Source organism: Gekko japonicus, unplaced genomic scaffold (assembly GCF_001447785.1).
Source record: "Gekko japonicus isolate JY-2015 unplaced genomic scaffold, Gekko_japonicus_V1.1 scaffold26, whole genome shotgun sequence".
Taxonomy (NCBI): domain Eukaryota; kingdom Metazoa; phylum Chordata; class Lepidosauria; order Squamata; family Gekkonidae; genus Gekko; species Gekko japonicus.
Genome location: NW_015174844.1, coordinates 2,766,527 through 2,785,833, shown reverse-complemented (window position 1 = coordinate 2,785,833; position 19,307 = coordinate 2,766,527). Strand labels below are relative to the sequence as shown.

The 19,307-nt window shown below is 41.5% G+C and overlaps 1 protein-coding gene across 1 annotated transcript in view; it reads right to left on the bottom strand.

Moving 5' to 3' along the window:
- Window positions 1-19,307, bottom strand: part of LOC107121519 (RAC-gamma serine/threonine-protein kinase) — a 208,604-nt gene that overhangs the window by 37,879 nt on the left and 151,418 nt on the right. Inside the window, exons 4-7 of the mRNA XM_015424432.1 lie at window positions 18,804-18,915; window positions 17,097-17,241; window positions 12,411-12,413; window positions 3,839-3,970 (exon numbers count right to left, since the gene is read on the bottom strand). Of these exons, the coding sequence (XP_015279918.1) occupies window positions 3,839-3,970; window positions 12,411-12,413; window positions 17,097-17,241; window positions 18,804-18,915 (392 nt within the window). The remainder of the gene's footprint in view (window positions 1-3,838; window positions 3,971-12,410; window positions 12,414-17,096; window positions 17,242-18,803; window positions 18,916-19,307) is intronic.

The following is a 19,307-nucleotide window of genomic DNA, read 5'->3' as shown; positions in this document are numbered from 1 at the left end:
AATGTATTGGAGGCAGCACAGAAAACATTTGGTTAATAAATGAATTCATACCCTGGGGGGGGGGGGGGTTGGTAGTGGGAGATTCCGGGAGCCAGTTTTGACCAGATAATGACTTCCCTACCTAGTGCAAACAGACATCACATACTGTCTAGATGGGCTGGTATCTAATGTGGGGGAAGAATATAAGAATATAAGAGAAGCTATGTTGGCCACTTTGGCCACCAAATGAGAAGAGAGCACTCACTGGAGATGACCATGATGCTGGGAAAGAGAGAAGGTAAAAGAAGAAGGGGGGTGGCAAAGAATGAGATGGTTAGAGAATGGTTATCAATGCAACAAGCATGAAGTTAAGCAAACTCCGGAGCATGACAGAAGACAGGAGAGCCTGGCGTGATGTGGTCCATGGGTTCGCGAAGAGTTGGACTCGACTATGCGACTGAACAACAACAACAAATGTTGGATCAGGCCAATGGCCCATCCAGTCAAAAACTCTGTGTCACACAGTAGCCAAAACCCAGGTGCCATCAGGAGGTCCACCAGCAGGACCAGAACTCCAGAAGATCCCCCACTGCCCCCCAAGCACCAAGAATACAGATCATCACTGCCCCACCTGGTGGAATGGGGAAAGTTAGTAGGATGTTGCTATAGTAAAGGCAAAGGATTCCCTTGCTCGAAAGCCAGTTGAATCTGACTCTAGTGTTGCGTTGCTCATCTCCGTTTCCAAGCCGAAGAGCCAGCGCTGTCCGAAGACATTTCCGTGGTCATGTGGCTAGCATGACTAAATGCCAATGTGCACGGAACGCTGTTACCTTCCCACTGAAGCGGTACCTATTTATCTACTTGCAATTTCTTGCTTTTGAACTGCTAGGTTGGCAGGAACTGGAACCAGAGACGGGAGCTCACTCCATCATGCGGCACTTGGGTCTCGAACTGCTGAACTACCGACCTTCCAGCCTGCAGTTCAGCATCTTAACCACTTGAGCCACCACAGAATTTTGCTATACCTGGATACAAACTCTATAGACAGGACAGGGAGGGACGTGTTGAGGGCAGTGTTGCTCTGTATATCAAACACAGCATAGTCATTTAACCTAGAAAACATCAGGAGGAGAAACTCTCCCATGACAGAGAACAAGCAGGAGTAATTGAAGTCAATTCAATTGCTTTCCAGCCTCACTTCAGCCACCGTTTTAGAAACACTAATAGGTCTAGCAAGAGACAGTGGGATGGCCAAGCTTCCCCCCCCCCCAAGCAGGGAACAGACATTTGGAGGAATTAAGTGCTAGAAAGACCTCAGGGAGAAACTCCTGGAGACTTCAGGAATAGCTTCTTTGATCTGACTGGGTCAGTGGGAGGAGAAAGAGAAATGATAAAAGTCCTGGGAGCAAGTAGGAGGGTCTCTTCGGTGCTGATTCCATCGAAGCAGACAGAAGTCTTACCTGAGGTCCATGGGAGGCAGCCATTGGCATGTGCTGGCCTACACACCTTGGCTTCAAGGTAACAGAAACCCTGTAGAGCAGGGGTGGCCAAACTGCAGCTCAGGAGACACATGCAGCTCTTTCACACAGTCTAACTTTATGTTAATAAAAAGCAAATTTGCATATTTTTCAATAAAAATGTGTGTATAATATTTGTTCATGTCTTGCGGCTCTCAAACATCTAATGTTTATTCTATGTGGCTATTACGTTAAGCAAGTTTGGCCACCCCTGCTGTAGAACATCTGGTAACTCTCTAAGCTAAGGAGTCTGCCTTATATTTAACATCTGCTAGGGCATGTATAGAGGGAACAGAGGAATTGTTTTTAATTTATTTTTAATAAATACTTTATAACTTTTGATACTGGTAGAAGATTTCTGTACCACACAGACCTCCACTATCTTGGACACGCTATTTTAAAAGGAGTGCCAAGAGGAAGAGGAGGGGCAGTCAGTTGGCAAGCAGCTACTCCCCCAGTGGTGCACAAGGTAGTAAGCTGTTCCCATGATAACCAGATGTTGGATAGCATGAGACACAGAGAGGCAAGGCTTCAGAACTTGGAAGGGAAGCTGAGAGTCCAGCCCTTCCAGTGGGCAATTCCTACAAAGGCCAGGTGGCGGTGGCAGTTGAGCAGAGAGAGAGAAAACCCCTCCAAGTGTTGGGAAAACCTGGGAGGGCATGGTGGAAGAGGGCCTGCAGGTCAGAGCAGGACGGTTCTACCACAGCCTCTATACCCTGTTTGGTTGGCCCTCCAAGGCAACTGGCTGACTGATGTTTGAAACAGTATGCTGGACTAGATGGACCACTTTTCTAATCCAGCAGGCTCTTCTCATGTTCTTATGTTCACTGATTGGTGTAATGTTGTTTATATATAAACTAGGAATAAGGCCCATTGTGAAAATAAATACAATGAACTCTAGAAAGAGGCTCTGGGCTGGTGCCCTGGCCTTGGGCACTCAGCGCCAATTTGCTGTAATGACCGCAGCAGTGTATAATGACACAGAGTCCACCATTTTCTCCAGGGGAACTGATTTCTGCCATCTGAAGAACAGCTGTAATTCTGAGTGATCTCCAGCCCTCACCTGGAGATTGGCAGCAGTGGTTCCCCAGGAGGAAATGGCTGGTTTGGAGGGTGGAGTCTATGGTACTGTACCTATCTGAGGTCCCACCCCTCCTTAAACCCCACCCTCTCCAGGCTTCACCCCTCAAATCTCCAGGAATTTCCCAACCTGGAGGGGGCAACCCTATCTCCTTCCCAGCCAACCATCAAACTACAGTTATTTGCCCCTCTGACTTCAACTATCCATCTCCTCCCCCTCCCTCCTGGAGAGCAGTTGTAATTCTGAGAGATCTCCAGCCCTCACCTGGAGATTAGCAACAATGGTTCACCAGGAGGAAATGGCTGGTTTGGAGGGTGGAGTCTATGGCATTGTAGCTGAGGTCCCACCCCTCCTCAAACCTCACCCTCTCCAGGCTCCACTCCTCAAATCTCCAGGAATTTTCCAACCTGGAGCTGGCAACCCTAGTCAGGACTGGCCCCAATAAGTTCCTCACAAAGGCCTGGAAAGGGCCTCCTGGCTTTGCCTTTTTACTGACAGAACCAAGCTTGGTTGCCTAACAACAGCAACTGAGGGAAAAGTTAGTATCACACTTGCCAAGCAGGAGAAGTGTCTTCATCAGGAGAGACAGCCGTTTTGGCAGTTATTCTGACAGGGAACAGTGGCTGAGGCGGCAGTGGGTGAGGAAGAGGGGCAGACCCAGCACCCAGCCAATGGCATGCAATTACTCTTGAGTGGTGGTTGATGGGCCAATGGCTGATGGAGTGCACAGCACAGCCAATGAGAGAGCTGGAAATGGCCAATGCATTAGGAGAAATATATATATGTAAGATAAGCAATGACGACAACATCATGCCTATTTAGGCTTATGTCATATAAGAAAACATTATGATGTGAAATAGTAAGTTTCTGGTTGGATCCTGCCACCTTTTCATTCAAGCTTAGCCAATTCCCCCCTTATTTATGGCCCCCCATTTCATATGGGTTTTGTCTATGCAAGTTCCATGAGGTCAAACATAGTGCTTATAGTGGTTAAAAGGGCCCATTATTCCCTTTCTCATCAGTGAAAAAAATGGTTAGATCCAAACATTTGTACTTCCACTGAGAATGACTGAAATATGCTACAATAAAATCAGAGCTGAAAATACTAGGTGCCAGAATTAAATTTCTAAGCACCATTGCATCCCAACGCCTGGAATTTATTGAGCCCTGTCTTATAGATGCCACCATTTAGCAAGTAAATTTTAAGTTATAAAAATAGTATTCAAACAGAATATTTACAAGAAAAAATATATAAGCCTACCTTTGCAATAATAACTTCTTTTTTCAGAATCTTCATAGCATAGTATTTTCCACTTGCTTTCTCTCGAACCAGAATAACTTTGCCAAAAGTGCCTTTGCCAAGGAGTTTTAAGTAATCAAAATCATTCATTGTCTGTATAGAGCATAAGATCAGGAATTAATAAAATTTACATCTTATAGATGTAGTCATTAAAAAGCTGCTATTGTCCCATCACATACTACGGTTATTAAGTTAACAAGCGCCTCTTAAACAGACTGATGGAATGCTAAATGGAAAAAAAAATACATCTAAAGTTACACCTTTAGCTCATTCTTTTGCTACAAGTACTTCGGCATGTATGGGCACAGATGTATTTATCAGGAAGGCATGACAACATATAACATGGCAGGGATGCTATATCTAACTATACATTATATAAAACGATAATTATTAATCCTGTCTGTATTTCCTTGGTTCTGCCAATTTCAAAATGATTATCAACTATGGAATAGCCAAGGGATGTTGAAATATGTGAGCTCACTAAGCTTTTGTTAATATTATAACGTTGCCAGCACTGAAGCTCTACACAGGCAAATTTTCTGAATGTACATGGTCTGCTGATCATATAACATGCCAGTAACAGACTGCTGGATGACACCAACAATCAGCTTGTTTATTATCTTTGGGTACAGTTTGCAGACTGTTGTTTTCAGAGCCAGTGTGCAGTATATGTTTCAAGTGGGCAAAAATAAAATTAAAACTATCTGAATAAAATAGGACTAAGTAAAAACAGCAATACACAAATCTAAAAATCAGCTTTACATTAAGAGCATGGTGATTTCTTTAATATTGTCTACATGACAATTTTGTGTTATTATAATATATTCTAAATCCACAAGCATGCACTTGAATTTATTTATTTGCATCCTCTTTTTCTCCCCATTTAGGGCTCAACGTGGCTTTGAACATTGTTCTCCGGTCCTCCATTTTCTTAAAACAATAAACCCTATGAGGTAGACCAGGCTGAGAGTATGTGACAGGCTTAGGGCTACCCAGCAATCTTCCATGGTATAAGTGGGGATTCAAACCTGGGTCTCCCTGAGTCCTACTTCAACACTCTATCCACTAGGCCATGCCAGCACATGATGACCCTATAAATAAATTTACTTCTTTGCTACAAAAAGAAGTTTCACATGTTTGGGGGGGGGAGATATTATTTATTATGGAGTATTCTCATTTGAAGAAAAAGCCTCACTAAAATATTCTGAAGGGCAGTTAATTAACGATTCAAACACAAGGGTATTTCAGAATCCAGATTTTAAGTTAATAAAGACAAGATGATTTATGAAATGTTACTGTCCTGTTGAAAGACTGGATACAGATGATAGTGCTTTAGAGACTTGAAGGTCAACTTTCCTCAGTACCTGGCACCCCAGACCCCAGCAACTCAAAAACCAGTCTTAAAGATACACAGATTAGAACCAAGACTTCCATGATCAAAGTGAGTTGTAACTAGGGTCTTTACTATCTTGCCCTTCCCTTTGCCCCTTCTCCTAAGCTTCTGCTGAGAGATGGTTCCATCCAGAACAGAATGTCAGGCATCACAATGGGCTGCAGTCAGACAAGTAGATCAATAGAAATCGTCCTCCTAGCTCTTGCATAAGCTTTTGCTCCATTTACAGAACTTGATCAATTCACAGAACTTGATTCATTAGCATAAGACTAAATTCAGCTATCTAACAAAATTCCCATCTTGCCTGAATTCATTTTTAGCCTGTTGATTCTTATCCACTAAAATGTAGTTTGTTTCTGCTGCTGTTTCGGTATGCGTAGGTCACAAAGACACAGTTGAGTTACACCAGCACAGCAATGCTAACTTACTAGAAAACTTTTGACAATGTCATCTACTGGTTTAATATACATATTAAATAGAAGATAATAAAACTGGACTTGTAGAAGCAACAGCCCTGACTCACTGAAGGGCCATATCTGCAGCCCTGGGCAAGGAGCAAGCGAGGAAGGCTGTCTTTGCAGGCTCCAAGCCAGCCACATAGAACTTGGAGGGGGGGAGGGCTCGGCACCATCCCAGGCTGCCCAATCACTGCATTACCAGGCTGGCCTGGGGAGGGCAGAGCTCCAGTAGAAGATGAAACCCAAAGTTCTTGATCTGGTCTTCCCCTTCCTTTTTTGAGTGAGCTGCTGCCTGAGCCTCATCCTCAGTAGGCTCCGGGAATCCCTCCCACGGCTTCAGTTGTCACGGGTTGCATTTTGGTTTATATTGTTCCTGGTGTTAATGCATTACATGCCCACAGCTTAGTTGGGCAGTTTGGACATTGGGACAGATCCTTTGGGGGGAGGCTGTGCCGGTGTGTCTGCCTCCCCCGCTTTGGGGACTCAAGCAGTCTTGGCAGTGGAGTCATTCACCGGCATGCCCAGCTCAGGGGCTGCCAGCTGGCTCTCACCACCATGCAGTGGCTTAACATCTATGTGGGACATGGGCTTTGCTACTCTATGGCTCCCCCCAACAGGCAGGCTGGGGGGGCAGGTTTTTATTGGGCAGCAGGCAGGTACAGGATCCATCCCAATGCTGTGTCAATGCTCCTGCAGTTGTATTGAATAAGAGCTGTGGCAAATGCTCCCTCCAAATGGGTCTACATTGCTGTCCTTCCTCCATCACCATTGCTCCCTTCCTTGACCCTGGGTCCACAACCTCAGGATGGTTTCCTGGGTGCTGTACATGCATCTTCCAGACCAATTTCTAGTTTTAGACACAATCAAAATGGGTTATGAGGTGAAATGACAATTCCCCTGTGGTATCTGTAACAATATACAACTTTACAGGTGAATGTTGAATTTGGAATCACAGAACACACAGAGGCTAACTCAAACCTTTTATTACAGGTAGGCATAGGGTTGCAGAACAAGTTTGTACCTTTAGATTCCATTCTGCAAAAGCTGACAGGATAATAATTTATGTATTGATGGAGTTAGCCAGAAGAACAAGAAGCCCTTGCCTGAAGTACCCAAAAACTGTCCATAGAAAAAGAAGACTGCCAGAATCCTCTGAGGAATACAGGGAAGGGTCTATTTAAAGAATTTCTGTTCTTTGGGGAGAGGATCAGATCAGGGCATATAATCAGATCGGAAGAATATGTTGGATCTTTCAGAAAGCAAATAGGTCAACAAAAGGGCCAACAAAAGTAAAGACAAGAACAGAACCTGAATAAGATATCTGTAAACATTTAAATTATTCTGCCTAGAGGATGCATGTATCACTCATGTTATTTGATTTTGTTCAGATGTTGTTCATCAATTGTTGCAAAACTATATGCTTCATTTTTTGTAACCAATGACTGCCTGTGTGAGTGAAGCTAATTTTTCCCTTTTTTCTGAAATTTATGTTATGTGATAAGTCTGCACCCACTGCAAGCCTAATTTCACTCACATTTGCCAAAATACAAAGAGAAAGCAGGGAGATAACTGCTTTGCTGTGAATAAGTCTGAGATTTCCAAGGTCTCTTCCATGGTAGCTTGACTAGGCATGCGATTCTTAATTTTATGAAAAGAGGAGACAGAAAAAGAGAGTTTGGTTGCAGATCCTCCCAGTCAAATTGTCAGGAGGTACAATGCTCAGACCTAGGGACAAGTGGATTCTTCAAGCTTCATACCATCTGGGATTCTTTACTCCTAGTTATTAGTCTGACAATCCTTTGACAAATTTCAAGGAATCTGGAGGAATAGAATTCTTGGAATAAAGACAGAATGGTCCCCCCCTCTCCTCCCATCATCACCAACCTCTTCCTCTTTTCCATGATCTTTCTCAAGGAAGTGGCTACAGCCCTACTGGGTTGAACTGTTACCCTAGTCTGCACAGCCTGCTTGGACAGAAACAAATGTTATTGTAGAGGTCAGCCAATAATGTGTATGACTAGGAGAATCTTCTCAAGCCCTTTTTATATCTGGCATAGCAAACAGGTTGCAATCTTTTTAGAATGAAGAAATTCTTTGCAAGTAGAAACCTAAATCTCTACAAACCTCCAGTGTATGAAGAGATCATTCCTTTTCAGCCTGAGTGCTAGGAAAGAAGTCTAGAAAGACCTATATCCTGGAAAATATGACATTTGCAGACTACTTTCAGAAGAAAGCTGATACTGGAATGTAAAATGGCTTTACCCTATACAATCAAAGGAAGAGCATCATGTTGCTATAGACACAGTACATTTGCCCACCCTGTTGATGCAACAACTCCTAGAAGGATGCCCTGAAGGAAAGAAAATACAGATTGTAAGACAACATTGGTTCACAAGGTTTTAACATGAAATAAGCACTAGAGAATCTCCATGCTACATTAGGAGATTTAATGGGAGTATGCAAATTATAGAGAATAAGTTAGAGAAATGTTTTACAAAAAAAATTATGAAAAAGAATGTCCCTTGTTAGATATAGGAAATAGCCACTGTAAGAACATGCGGAAATATATGGTTAATCTTTCCTAACTGAAAGAAAATTAACAGAACAAAACACAAAGTCCCAAGTATGGAAGGAAGGGGGGGGTGCCTTTCCTTGCTGGGAAAGTCCTTTAAATCAAGGAGGAGTCAGTGGTTGTGGTGCATGTTGCCACCAATGATGGCGGGAAGTGTAGTTGAGAGGTCCTGGAAGCCAAATTTAAGCTGCTAGGTAGGAGGCTAAAAACCAGGACCTCCAAGGTACCTTTCTCCAAAATGCTACTTGTTCACATGCAGGGCCAGCTAGATGGGCACAGCTGGGGAGTCTCAATGCATGGATGAGATGATAGTGTAGAGAGAAGGCTTTAAATGTGTTAGGCACTGGGAACATTTGGGGACAAGTAAGGCCTGTACAAAAGGGAAGGGCTCCACTTGAACCAGAATGGAACATGACAGTGGCACATAACATAAAATGGCAGCACAGCAGCTTTTAAACTAAACCCCATGGGAAAGCTGACAAAAGCTGAGAAGCATCCAGTTCTGACAGATTTGTCCCAAGGGGACAAAGGGGAACTGCTTCTGATTGCACAAATGGGTATTAGGTGGATCACTAAAGTGAGAATAAAGTAGACGAGCCAGTCAAACGGGCCAAAGGGCCAAAGTAGAAAAGGCACACACCAGACATGTCTAGAGAAAAGAGGTTCTATGCAAATGACAGAAGCCTCCAACCCAAAATGGGGGAGTTGAAGTGTTTAGTTACATAGATACAGTGAGCACAACTGAAACTGGTGGAAGAGAGAGAACCAATGGGATACAGTGATCCCCAGATACAAACTCTATAGGAATGACAGGGAAGGGCATACTGGAGAAAGTGTTGTTGTGTATGTCAAGGAGGGCACAATGTCCAGCAAACTGGAAACCTTAAAATGGGCCAGCTCCTCCACAGAGTTGCTGTGGGTGACAATACCGGGCCCCAAAAGTAATTTAGGACTCTGACACGCCATCAGCCCCCTGATCACACACTCAGAGTTACCTTGAGATGAAAAATGAAATCTCGGAGGCATCCAACAGAGAGAGAACTGTAATAATGGGTGGACTTTAACTACCCTTATATTTACTAGAGTATGTATTTATTCATTATTTAATTTATACACCACCCTCCCCCAAAGGGCTCAGGGCAGTGTACAACATTTCAATAAATACATATATTAAATGTGTGTTCTAGTCACACCAAAGAGGTAACATTTCTAGATATTCCAAATGACCGCACCGTAGAAGAGCTGGTCTTGGAACCAAAACAGATGGGGAAGTGACTCTGGACTTAATCCTCAGTGGTGCTGCCAAAGACCTAGTGTGAGATGTGGAAGCAGTTGAGCCGAATGGAAACAGTGATCATAATGGCATCAAATGGGAAAGTGCCTGGGAACTCCAAAATGGTCATATTTGACATCAAAAGAAGAAACTTCTCTAAGATGGGAAATCTAGTTTAAAAGTTGAAAGGAACAGTCAAGAGAGTCAAATCTCTTGAAAAGGATTGGGGGTTACTCAAAATCTCAATACTGGAAGCTCAGAATATATACCACAGGTCAGGAAATGTAGTATGAAGTTTAGAGGGTCACCAGCATGGCTAACAAGCGGGGTGAGGGAAGCTATGAGAGTGAAAACGGCTTTCTTCGGAAACTGGAAGGTTAACTTAAGAGAGACAAACAAACAAAAACTGGCACAAAGGAAATGCAAACAGACAGGGATGTAAAAAAGGATTTTATGGAAAGCAATGCTTCAAGCACAAAGACCAACAATAAAGAATTCTTAAAATACATTAGTTACAGGAAACCAGCTAGGGAAGCAGTTGGACCATTGAATGACAATGGAATTAATGGAGTACTAAAGGAGGTTGCTGAGAAGCTAAATGAGTTCTTCTCATTGGTCTTCACTGCTGAAGATATAAGGTAATGCCTGTTCTTGAAGGCATGTTTTCAGGAGAGGATGATGTGGAGCTTAGGCAAACAGCGGTGACAAGGGAGGAAATTCTACAACTTATAGACAAATTGCAAACTAACAAATCAGCAGGACCAGATGGTATCAATCCTAGAGCGCTTAAAGAACTCAAATGTGAAACTGCTGATCTTCTAACTAAGATATGCTACATGTTCCTAAGATCAGCCTCTGTACAGAGGACTGGAGAGTGGCTAATGTAACTCCCATTTTTAAAAAAGGATCCGGGGGAGGGGGGTGTTCCAGGAAATTACTGGCCAGTTTAGCTTAACGTCTTCTAGGTAAATTGAGGGAAAGCTTTATTAAAGATAAAATTGTCAGGCATATAGAAGGACAAGCCCTGCTGAATAAAAACCAACATGGCTTCTGCAAAGGTAAATCCTGTCTCACTAACCTTTTAGAGTTCTTTGAAAGTGTCAATAAATGTGTGGGCAGGAGTGAGCCGGTAGACATTGTTTATCTGGATTTCCAGAAGGCTTTTGACCAAGTCCCTCACCAACAACTCCTGAGTAAACGTCCGAGTCATGGGATAAGCGGACAAGTCTTATGGGTTGGAAATTGGCTAAAAAACAGGAAGCAGAGAGTAAGAATAAATGGTCAGTTCTCGCAATGGAGGGATGTGAGCAGCGGGGGGTCCCCCAGGGATCTGTACTGGGACCAGTGCTTTACAACTTGTTCATAAATGACCTAGAGTCAGGGGTCAGTAGTGAGGTGGCCAAGTTTGCAGATGACACCAAATTATTTAGGGTGGTTAAGACAAAAACTGATTATGAAGAGCTCCCAAAGGATATCTTCAGATTGGGGGAATGGGCATTAAAATGGTAAACGAAATTCAGTGTAAGCAAATGTAACTAATGTATATTGGGGTGAATAATCTCAACTTCACATATACACTGATGGAATCTGAGTTGGCAGCAACTGACCAAGAAAGGGACCTTTATGTGGTGGTGGATAGTTTGATTAAATGTCAACCCAGGATACAGCTGCAGTGAAAAATTCCATGCTGGCCATAATTGGAACAGGAACAGAGAATAAAACTGCCACTATCATACTGCCCTTTTACAAATCTACAGGGAGACCACACTTGGAATATTGTGTACAATTCTGGTCATTGCACTTGAAAAAGGATATTGTGGAGCTTGAAAAGGTGCAGAAAAGAGCAACCAAAATAATCAGGAGGCTAGAGCAGCTGCCCTATGAGGATCGAATAAACACTTAGGGCTGTTTAGCCTAGAAAAAAGGTGAGTAAGGAGAGACACGGTAAAGGTTTGTAAAATTATGCATGGCATGGAGAGGATGGACAGGGAGAAACTTTTCTCCCTCTCCCACAGTACTAGAACTGGGGTCATCCACTGAAGCTGAAGGGTGGGAGATTCAGGATAGACAAAAATAAGTATTTCTTCACACAGCATATAGTTAATTTGTGGAACTTACTGACACAAGATGTGGTCATAGCCACCAACTTGAAGGGCTTACAAAGAGGAGTGGACAAATTCATGGAGGACTGGGCAATCAATGGCTACTAATCTTAATAAATACCTACCAGACGAATATGGTTCTTTAAATCAGTTGCTGGGGAGCACAGGCAGGAGGATGCAGTTGCAGTCTTGCTGTTTATGGGCTTCCTAGGAGTTGTTGGTTGGCCACTGTGTGAACAGAATGCTGGACTAGATGGGCCTTCGGTCTGATCCAGCAAGGCTCATTATGTTCTTATGGTACTCTGCTTTCCATATTTCAATGGGCTTCAACTGACTCTTGCTGACTGGCAGTTATACTTGACCCAATAGAATTATTGGACAAATAGGTTCAGGTACAAAAACTGTTTCCTTCCAACTTCATTTAACCTGGAGGATAGCTCACCACTTTGACTTAACCAACCTGGCAATGGATGCAGATTCATGCCATAGTAACACTGTGGCTAGTTTATGGTAACAGATCCTACAATAGTCTGCTCTTTTTAAAAAACTCAGAAACTCCAGCTGATATAGAACACCACAGCTCAACTGCTATTAGGAGCTATACGGAGTGTGCATATGACACCTGCTACTTAGGAGTTGTTCCATTGATTACCAATTAGATACTGGGTGCAATTCAAGGTACTGATTGCCACCTACAAAGTCCTTCATGGTCTAGGACCTTAATATCTGCAGGACCACCTCTCCTGGTATGCTCCAATGTAACAGCTCTGCTCATCTGAGCAAAGCCTTCTGAAGGTGCCATCCTGCAAACAAGCAAGAACCACAGCTGCCCATACCCAAGCATTCTCTGTTGTGGCTCCCACCATCCAGACTAGCCTGCCTAATGAGGTCAAGAAGGCTACCACTAGGGGGGGTGCTTTCAGATCTACCCGAGCCAAAAATATGCCCAAATAATACCATATTGAAATTTTTCGGGTATATTTTGGCTTCCCAAATGTATCCAGGTTTTCTTGGGAAAACCAGGAAAAAAAATCCTGGAAAAATCCTGGATATATTCAGGAATTACTGGGTAGATCAGAAAACAGCAGTGAGGCAGTAGTAGATTGTTCCCACCTCTCAGCTGTTTGTCAGGCTTCTACTGCAGTCCCTTTAAAGTTTAAAGCTCGGCTTGGGGCTGGCTTCTCATGTAGCCTGATTTAAACTGGGCTACAGGAGAAGACATCCCAGCCAGGATCTGCGAAGCATGATCTCCCCGTGGCACGGCAGATCCTGGAGCTGGCTTCTCTTGCAGCCTGGTTTAAATCGGATTGCAGGAGAAGCCAAGTCAGCTTGAGGATTGAGCTGGGTTTTTTCCCCACCAGTTTTTTACTTCTCAGGTCTATTGGACCCGAAAAAAATCAGGATTTCTGAAAAATCCCAGATCTGAATACCATACTGATATTGGGATCTGAGATTTTTCAGAAATCCCCATTTTTTTTCAGGTCCAATAGACCCAAACTGAAAAATACTGGTTTAAAAAAATTACACACCTCTAGCTACTACATGCCTACCATTCTATAGAATGTGTACAATGGAACTGTTCAGAAGGGCATTTTCATAAAGCAAATCAGGATATAGCTAACATCTGTGGGATTTAGGGCATTCTCCATTGTATATATTATGCTATGTACCGTATATTACATTGTTCTCCAGCTTTATTATATTGTTGATTGTATATAACGTTTCTCCTGCATTTTTCTGTAGTCTCGTAATGCCTGCTGTACTGTGTGTATTTTACTGTTTTAGTGCACTACACTACAATTTCGTTGTATGTATTATACTGTTCTTACTGCATTGCTTTGAGTTATAACCTGCCTTGAATCTCAGCAAGAAAGGTAAACTATAAATGAAGTAAATTGACAAATACATGGGATATTGTTCAGCTTCAAATAGATACCTGAAAGCATATGGTTACTAAAATATAAAAGCAACACAGCATACCATTACTAATACACTGAGGTTCTCACTATTATCATTAAAAATTACTATGAATATACCTCTAACTGTGCAACCCTATGCAGTTGTACCTTTTCTGAACCCACTGACCTACGTTTCCAGGTCTGTATGTTTGCATCCAGGTAGGAAGTCATTGCTTTCAAGTAAAATGTATTTATGAGAAAGCGTGATTACCTTTTCCCTGTTGTGATCCTGGAAAATGGGGGAGGGAGGCTCTGATGCTACATTTGGGGTTGCAAGTTATCCTTAGTGACAGTACTCCAAGTTGAAGGTGGTTCTTTGGTCAAATTCTTCCTTGGTTGAACTGCCAAAGTGATTCCAGTGGTTGGAGTGTTCCTACTCTCCATATGAGAAAGGGATTTTGATCTTTCCTTGAGGCCAGATAGCAAACTTGCCCCAGCTCAGTATCTTATTGGCTTATGGCCAAGTAAGATTTATCTACCTGCTGCTTTCTCTTATATCCAGTAGATGATGCTAGCATATCACAAGCTGTTATTGCTTAGACAGAAACATTTGCTCAGATTCATACTAATAATATCTCAACCTTATTATTAATTAGGGAGCCCATCACTTTTTTAAAGTAACTACATGAAACGTCAGGTACTACACAGTGCCAAGACCACGGCCACACAGCCCGGAAAATCTACAACTAACTATACATAGTCTGAATGTTCAGTAGAATTATTTCTGTACAGTTCTGTTATATTTTGTCTGAAAGTATGAATATCAAGTTAATGTGGAAAAATTAAGAGACAACAAGGGTAATTTCTGGCATATTGTTAAGGAAATAGTTCTACATCTTGGTGCAGGTAGGGTTGAAAAAATGTTCTGTACTTCAGCAGCAGTGTAGCAGAAAGAAGGAGAGGCTGGATATGATAACCCACTTAGATGTCACATTGTTAAGCATGCATCCAGGAGGTGGTTGACATATAGAAGAACAGAAACTAAGGGCACAGCAATACATATAACATCAATACAAAGTGAAATGCTGCATAAGTTCACACAAAGAAATTAATGCTGAAATCCAATTTCCATGTTGATTTTAATTTTTGTATTTCAACAGGTGGACATCACACCAGAGTATTATTCTTTCACTGTTAAGTGAAATAATAATGGTTGGTGATAAGAGCTGTTAGAAGCCTTCCTGAATGTTTGGATACCTTAGTGGTGAATTAGACTGTGAAAGGACCACTGGAAATTGAAGTTTGATAAAGATTGTTCTCGAAACGAACGGCAAAACTCGAGATGTTCATCCCGTTCTGTACATCTTGTCGACACTCTGGTGTCTGGATGATGTCCACCTGTTGAAATACAAGAATTATAAACAACATGGAAATTGGATTTCAGCATTAATTTCTTTGTGTGAACTTATGCAGCATTTCACTTTGTATTGATGACATATAGAAGAAACATGATGAGCTGCTTCACCTGAGGAGTACAGCCACCCTCGCTATCCTATTGCTCATGTGAAGTCCAAGACCAGTGAAAGTAGAGGAAGACTAAGCCTCTGGATCCATGACATGGAGAGCTTGCCACTGCTGCCTGGCACCTCAGGGGGTGTAACACTGCCACTAAGCTTTGTTAGAGGCTTCAGCCCCACCATCTCTCCAAAGTTTACACCCATGCACGGAGGTGCTCATGGCACCTATCGAAACATACAAAGATGGTGGAAAACCTTTCATTCAACAGAAAGGAACGAAAATGTTTACCCACTGGCAAGAGTCTCTGTAACTGGTTCTGCACATACGCAGAACTCTAATGTGAAACAGTACAGAAACCACAAAGAACTGACAGGTTGAAAAAGGACTGAACTGGACCAAGCTTTCCCTTTACAAACACATTATTTAAAGAGTTGGTTTCCCACAGTGCTATTCACACAGCTCTAATTTGTGAAAACTTCAATCATGTAGGCTGGACTGGATCTTTCCCATCCACCTGTTCCTCCACTGGAAGCTGTATCATTAAGAGTATTCATTAAAAAAAAATCCTACACAATATAGTTATGTCAATAGGACTGTTTTTGTCAATAAGGTATAGTCTTCAGTGGCAGGTGAAATTATGCCTTGCTTGTATCTTTCCCCTCTTCATTTGCTCGTGGTACGATTGTATCAAATATGATGGTAAGTCACCTGCAGTACTAATAGTTCCTGTCGGACCAGTACTTGGTTTGGGTCTGGCTCCTAGTTACAGGGCAATATCACAGCTTGCCAGCAAACAACAGAACATCTGATTATGTAATTCATAAGCAACAGAATCAGAATATGAAATTAATAACTTTATGCTCATATAAGGTAGATGCTAACTAACAAAAATTCAAGTAATGACGACTAAGCAATTTTTATTTAAATCAACTGCCATATATTTTGTTTCTTTCATAGATTTACTTCTTAGAATTCAAACTCATCTTTCTATTTGTTTCATAATCTGATTATCTTCTCCTTATAAAGAATCCCATCTGGTACAAAAATCATTGGCATTGGCATAGAAATATGTGACAAAGCTAAAGTGTAACATTAACAATATGCAATATATCTATGATGACAAAAAAACTATACTAGAAAAAAGTTAGAATACATTTTATGTGTCTATAGATCAAGTATAGCTATAGTATAACCACAGTATATGGTACAATGCTGAGCACAGATGCCTTTAATATCTTTTCAATATATTAGTTAATATTAGTTAATAAATAATATGTTACCATTAATATGGCAAAAAAGTAAATGGAATAGTCATGGTACTACAGATAATATATTTATTAAATATTAACATGTACCCAAAGAGCACTGATTATTATCTTCATTACTACTGATATCACAGCTGGATATTAAGATTCTCTAACATTTTCCTTTACAAATAACTAAACAAAAATCTGACAACATTAACTGTCCCAGGAATAAGCCCCACTGAATAAAATGGGACTTAGTTTTGAGTAAATGTGTTCAGGATTGCTCCCTTATGTTACCAAGACAGAAAACTTACCAGTCATTACTAGCCTTAAGAAAAGTCTATCCTACACTTTGGCTTCTGAAAACCATTTCCATCTGCAGTTTGTACTGTTTGTCAAGTTTTCAGCTAGCTGCTACAATACAGCACCTGTAGCAATCCACACTCACAACAGCACTAAATAGACTATTCCACTCAATGACGAATACATGAATCTCCCCCCTCCCTTCAGTCTCTTTGATCACACGTATGCTGCTGAACTCCATCACAAAAATATATTATACACTCAATTAAGGAGCTATAAAGTTATTGTGGAGCACATGATAACATGGAGTGTTATCTATGGGAACAAGCCCCAAACTCTGTTATTCTGTCCCCTATATAAGCAGCTGAGCACCAAATCATGACTTCTATAGTTAGAAAAAATTACATCTTATTATTTTAAAATTCTGGAACAATAGAAGTTATACTATGGCATACCTTTCTTTTATGGTGAGTTGTGGATGCATCCATCTCCTCTTCTCCTATATTATCAATTTGCGATGTTGGACTACAATTCATTCTCTCCTCTTCCTGCCTTTGAAGCCTGTCTGCTACTGCTTGAATGGCTTCTGTCCATTCTTCCCTATCCAAAACAAGACATGTTTATTAATAAATAACTCTCATAAATACATAGGCCAATAAAGGGGGATTATCCAGAAAACTCTGCATGAAGGCAGATCGCAGTGTGAACTATAAAAGATAAAGGTAAGCACACATATATAAGCACACAACTATATATAAGCACATATAAACACAACCATCGAGACCCTTTGGGTGAGTGGCGACTAGAAATCTATTTAATAAATAAAGAAATAAAATTTTGATGGCAATGCAAATGCCTCCTTTAGCTTGGGTCTCTCATTTGCTAGATATCAGTGAACAGACTGCATACTCAAAGTTCAAGTGCTAGTAGCGTATACTATATCAAAAGGCTCATACTCTCACAGTACTTTCTACAGTTACTACAGTACTCACGTTGCATTAAGACATGGGTTTTCTAGCTTATGGGCACCTCTGGAATTATGACACAGCATGGCAGACACAGCCACAAAACGGCTGCCATAACATAAATGCCACAGGAGGCAGAGCCAGCCACAAAATAGTTACTGCAGCTAACTTCAGTCACACAGTGAAAATTCTTATGCTGTGGTGGCAGCAGTCCTGCTGAAGACATATTTTTTAAAAGCTGCACGGCGACTCAAAAGCCTTGTTGGGCAAAGCTCCATCTGGCCCTGCCAATTTCTAAGAACACTTGGTGGGCACCAGGAAAAGTGTCAGTGGGTACCATGGCACCCATAGGCATGGGGACCCCTGAATTAAGATATCGAGTGACCCTCTAGATACCTGCTTCATTATCTTCATTTACTCCTATTCGGGATGTGGGAGTTTCCCATTACCAACCCCTTCCCAACTGTCCACCCTTCCACAAATGGAGAACAATGCCCGTGGGAAGCCACATGATTAACATCTTGCATGAGGGACTGACTACATCAGCCTCAAAATGTGCATGACTTTTTCTGAAATTGATACTGCACTGCACAAGCAGTTCTACTCAGTATCACACTGATGCAAAATACATGTCCTGATGAAAGTAAATCTAATTGATCTCAATGGGATTTACTTCAGGTAATATATTGAGGATCAAGGTGGAAAAACCTTATATTTAAATTTCTGAATGGAGGGGTTCATATACCATTTGTACAGTAGCAAAAGAATGATAATGTCAAAATGAAAAAATTTACATCACGTACCAAAGTTTACCATATGATGAATTACAATAAATCACAATATTACATTAGACAGAAACTATATTTCTTACACCTTGTGTAGAAAGCATTAATGGTTAATTATCAAAACATAAATCACTACCTTCATAAGTAACTTTAATTATGTCTAAAACAAGCAACAAGATTCAAATATCTGGAGGTAGAATTGAAATAGTATTAGATATATAAGATGCTAGTTGTAAATTAGGAATACCTTATGCAACCTGTCCATGTTTTCAAATAAATGCACACAAAATCTGAAAAAAAATCACATTTTAAAAGTCTTAATTAGGATTCTTGAAACACAAGATGTAGTGAATCTTTTATTCACAGAACTTAACCTACACAACAAGTATCCTCACTTGGCTTTATTTCTCACCGTTCTTCTGGTGTATCTACATGAAAAGTCCTTTCTATCACAGTGGTCCACTGAAGACATCGGATAATAAATGTATTTGGTTTTGGTCTCTCTGTTTTCATTAGCTGGCATTCTAGAAAAATAAAGATTTTTTTAACATGCTGCATTTTATAATATGAAGATAAAAGGACTTATTTTGGTTAACTTATAAATACCTTATACATCATCACATTTGCAACTACACACACAGACATATGTCTGCATGTATAAGTGTGTGTATGTGTGTGTACATACACACACACACACACACACACACTAGGGCTGCCAAGTCCCCCTGGGGGGCGGATAATCCCCCACTTTGGAGGCCCGATTTCCGCTGCTGCGGAATCGGGCCCCGGGGGAAACCCCACCCCGGCATGTACGTCAGCCGGATGTGACGTGATGACGCCGGGCACGCTGGGGGCGGGGCCACAGCCATTTGAGGTGAAAACTCTATGTTTGAGGGGGAAAACTCTATGTTTTCCC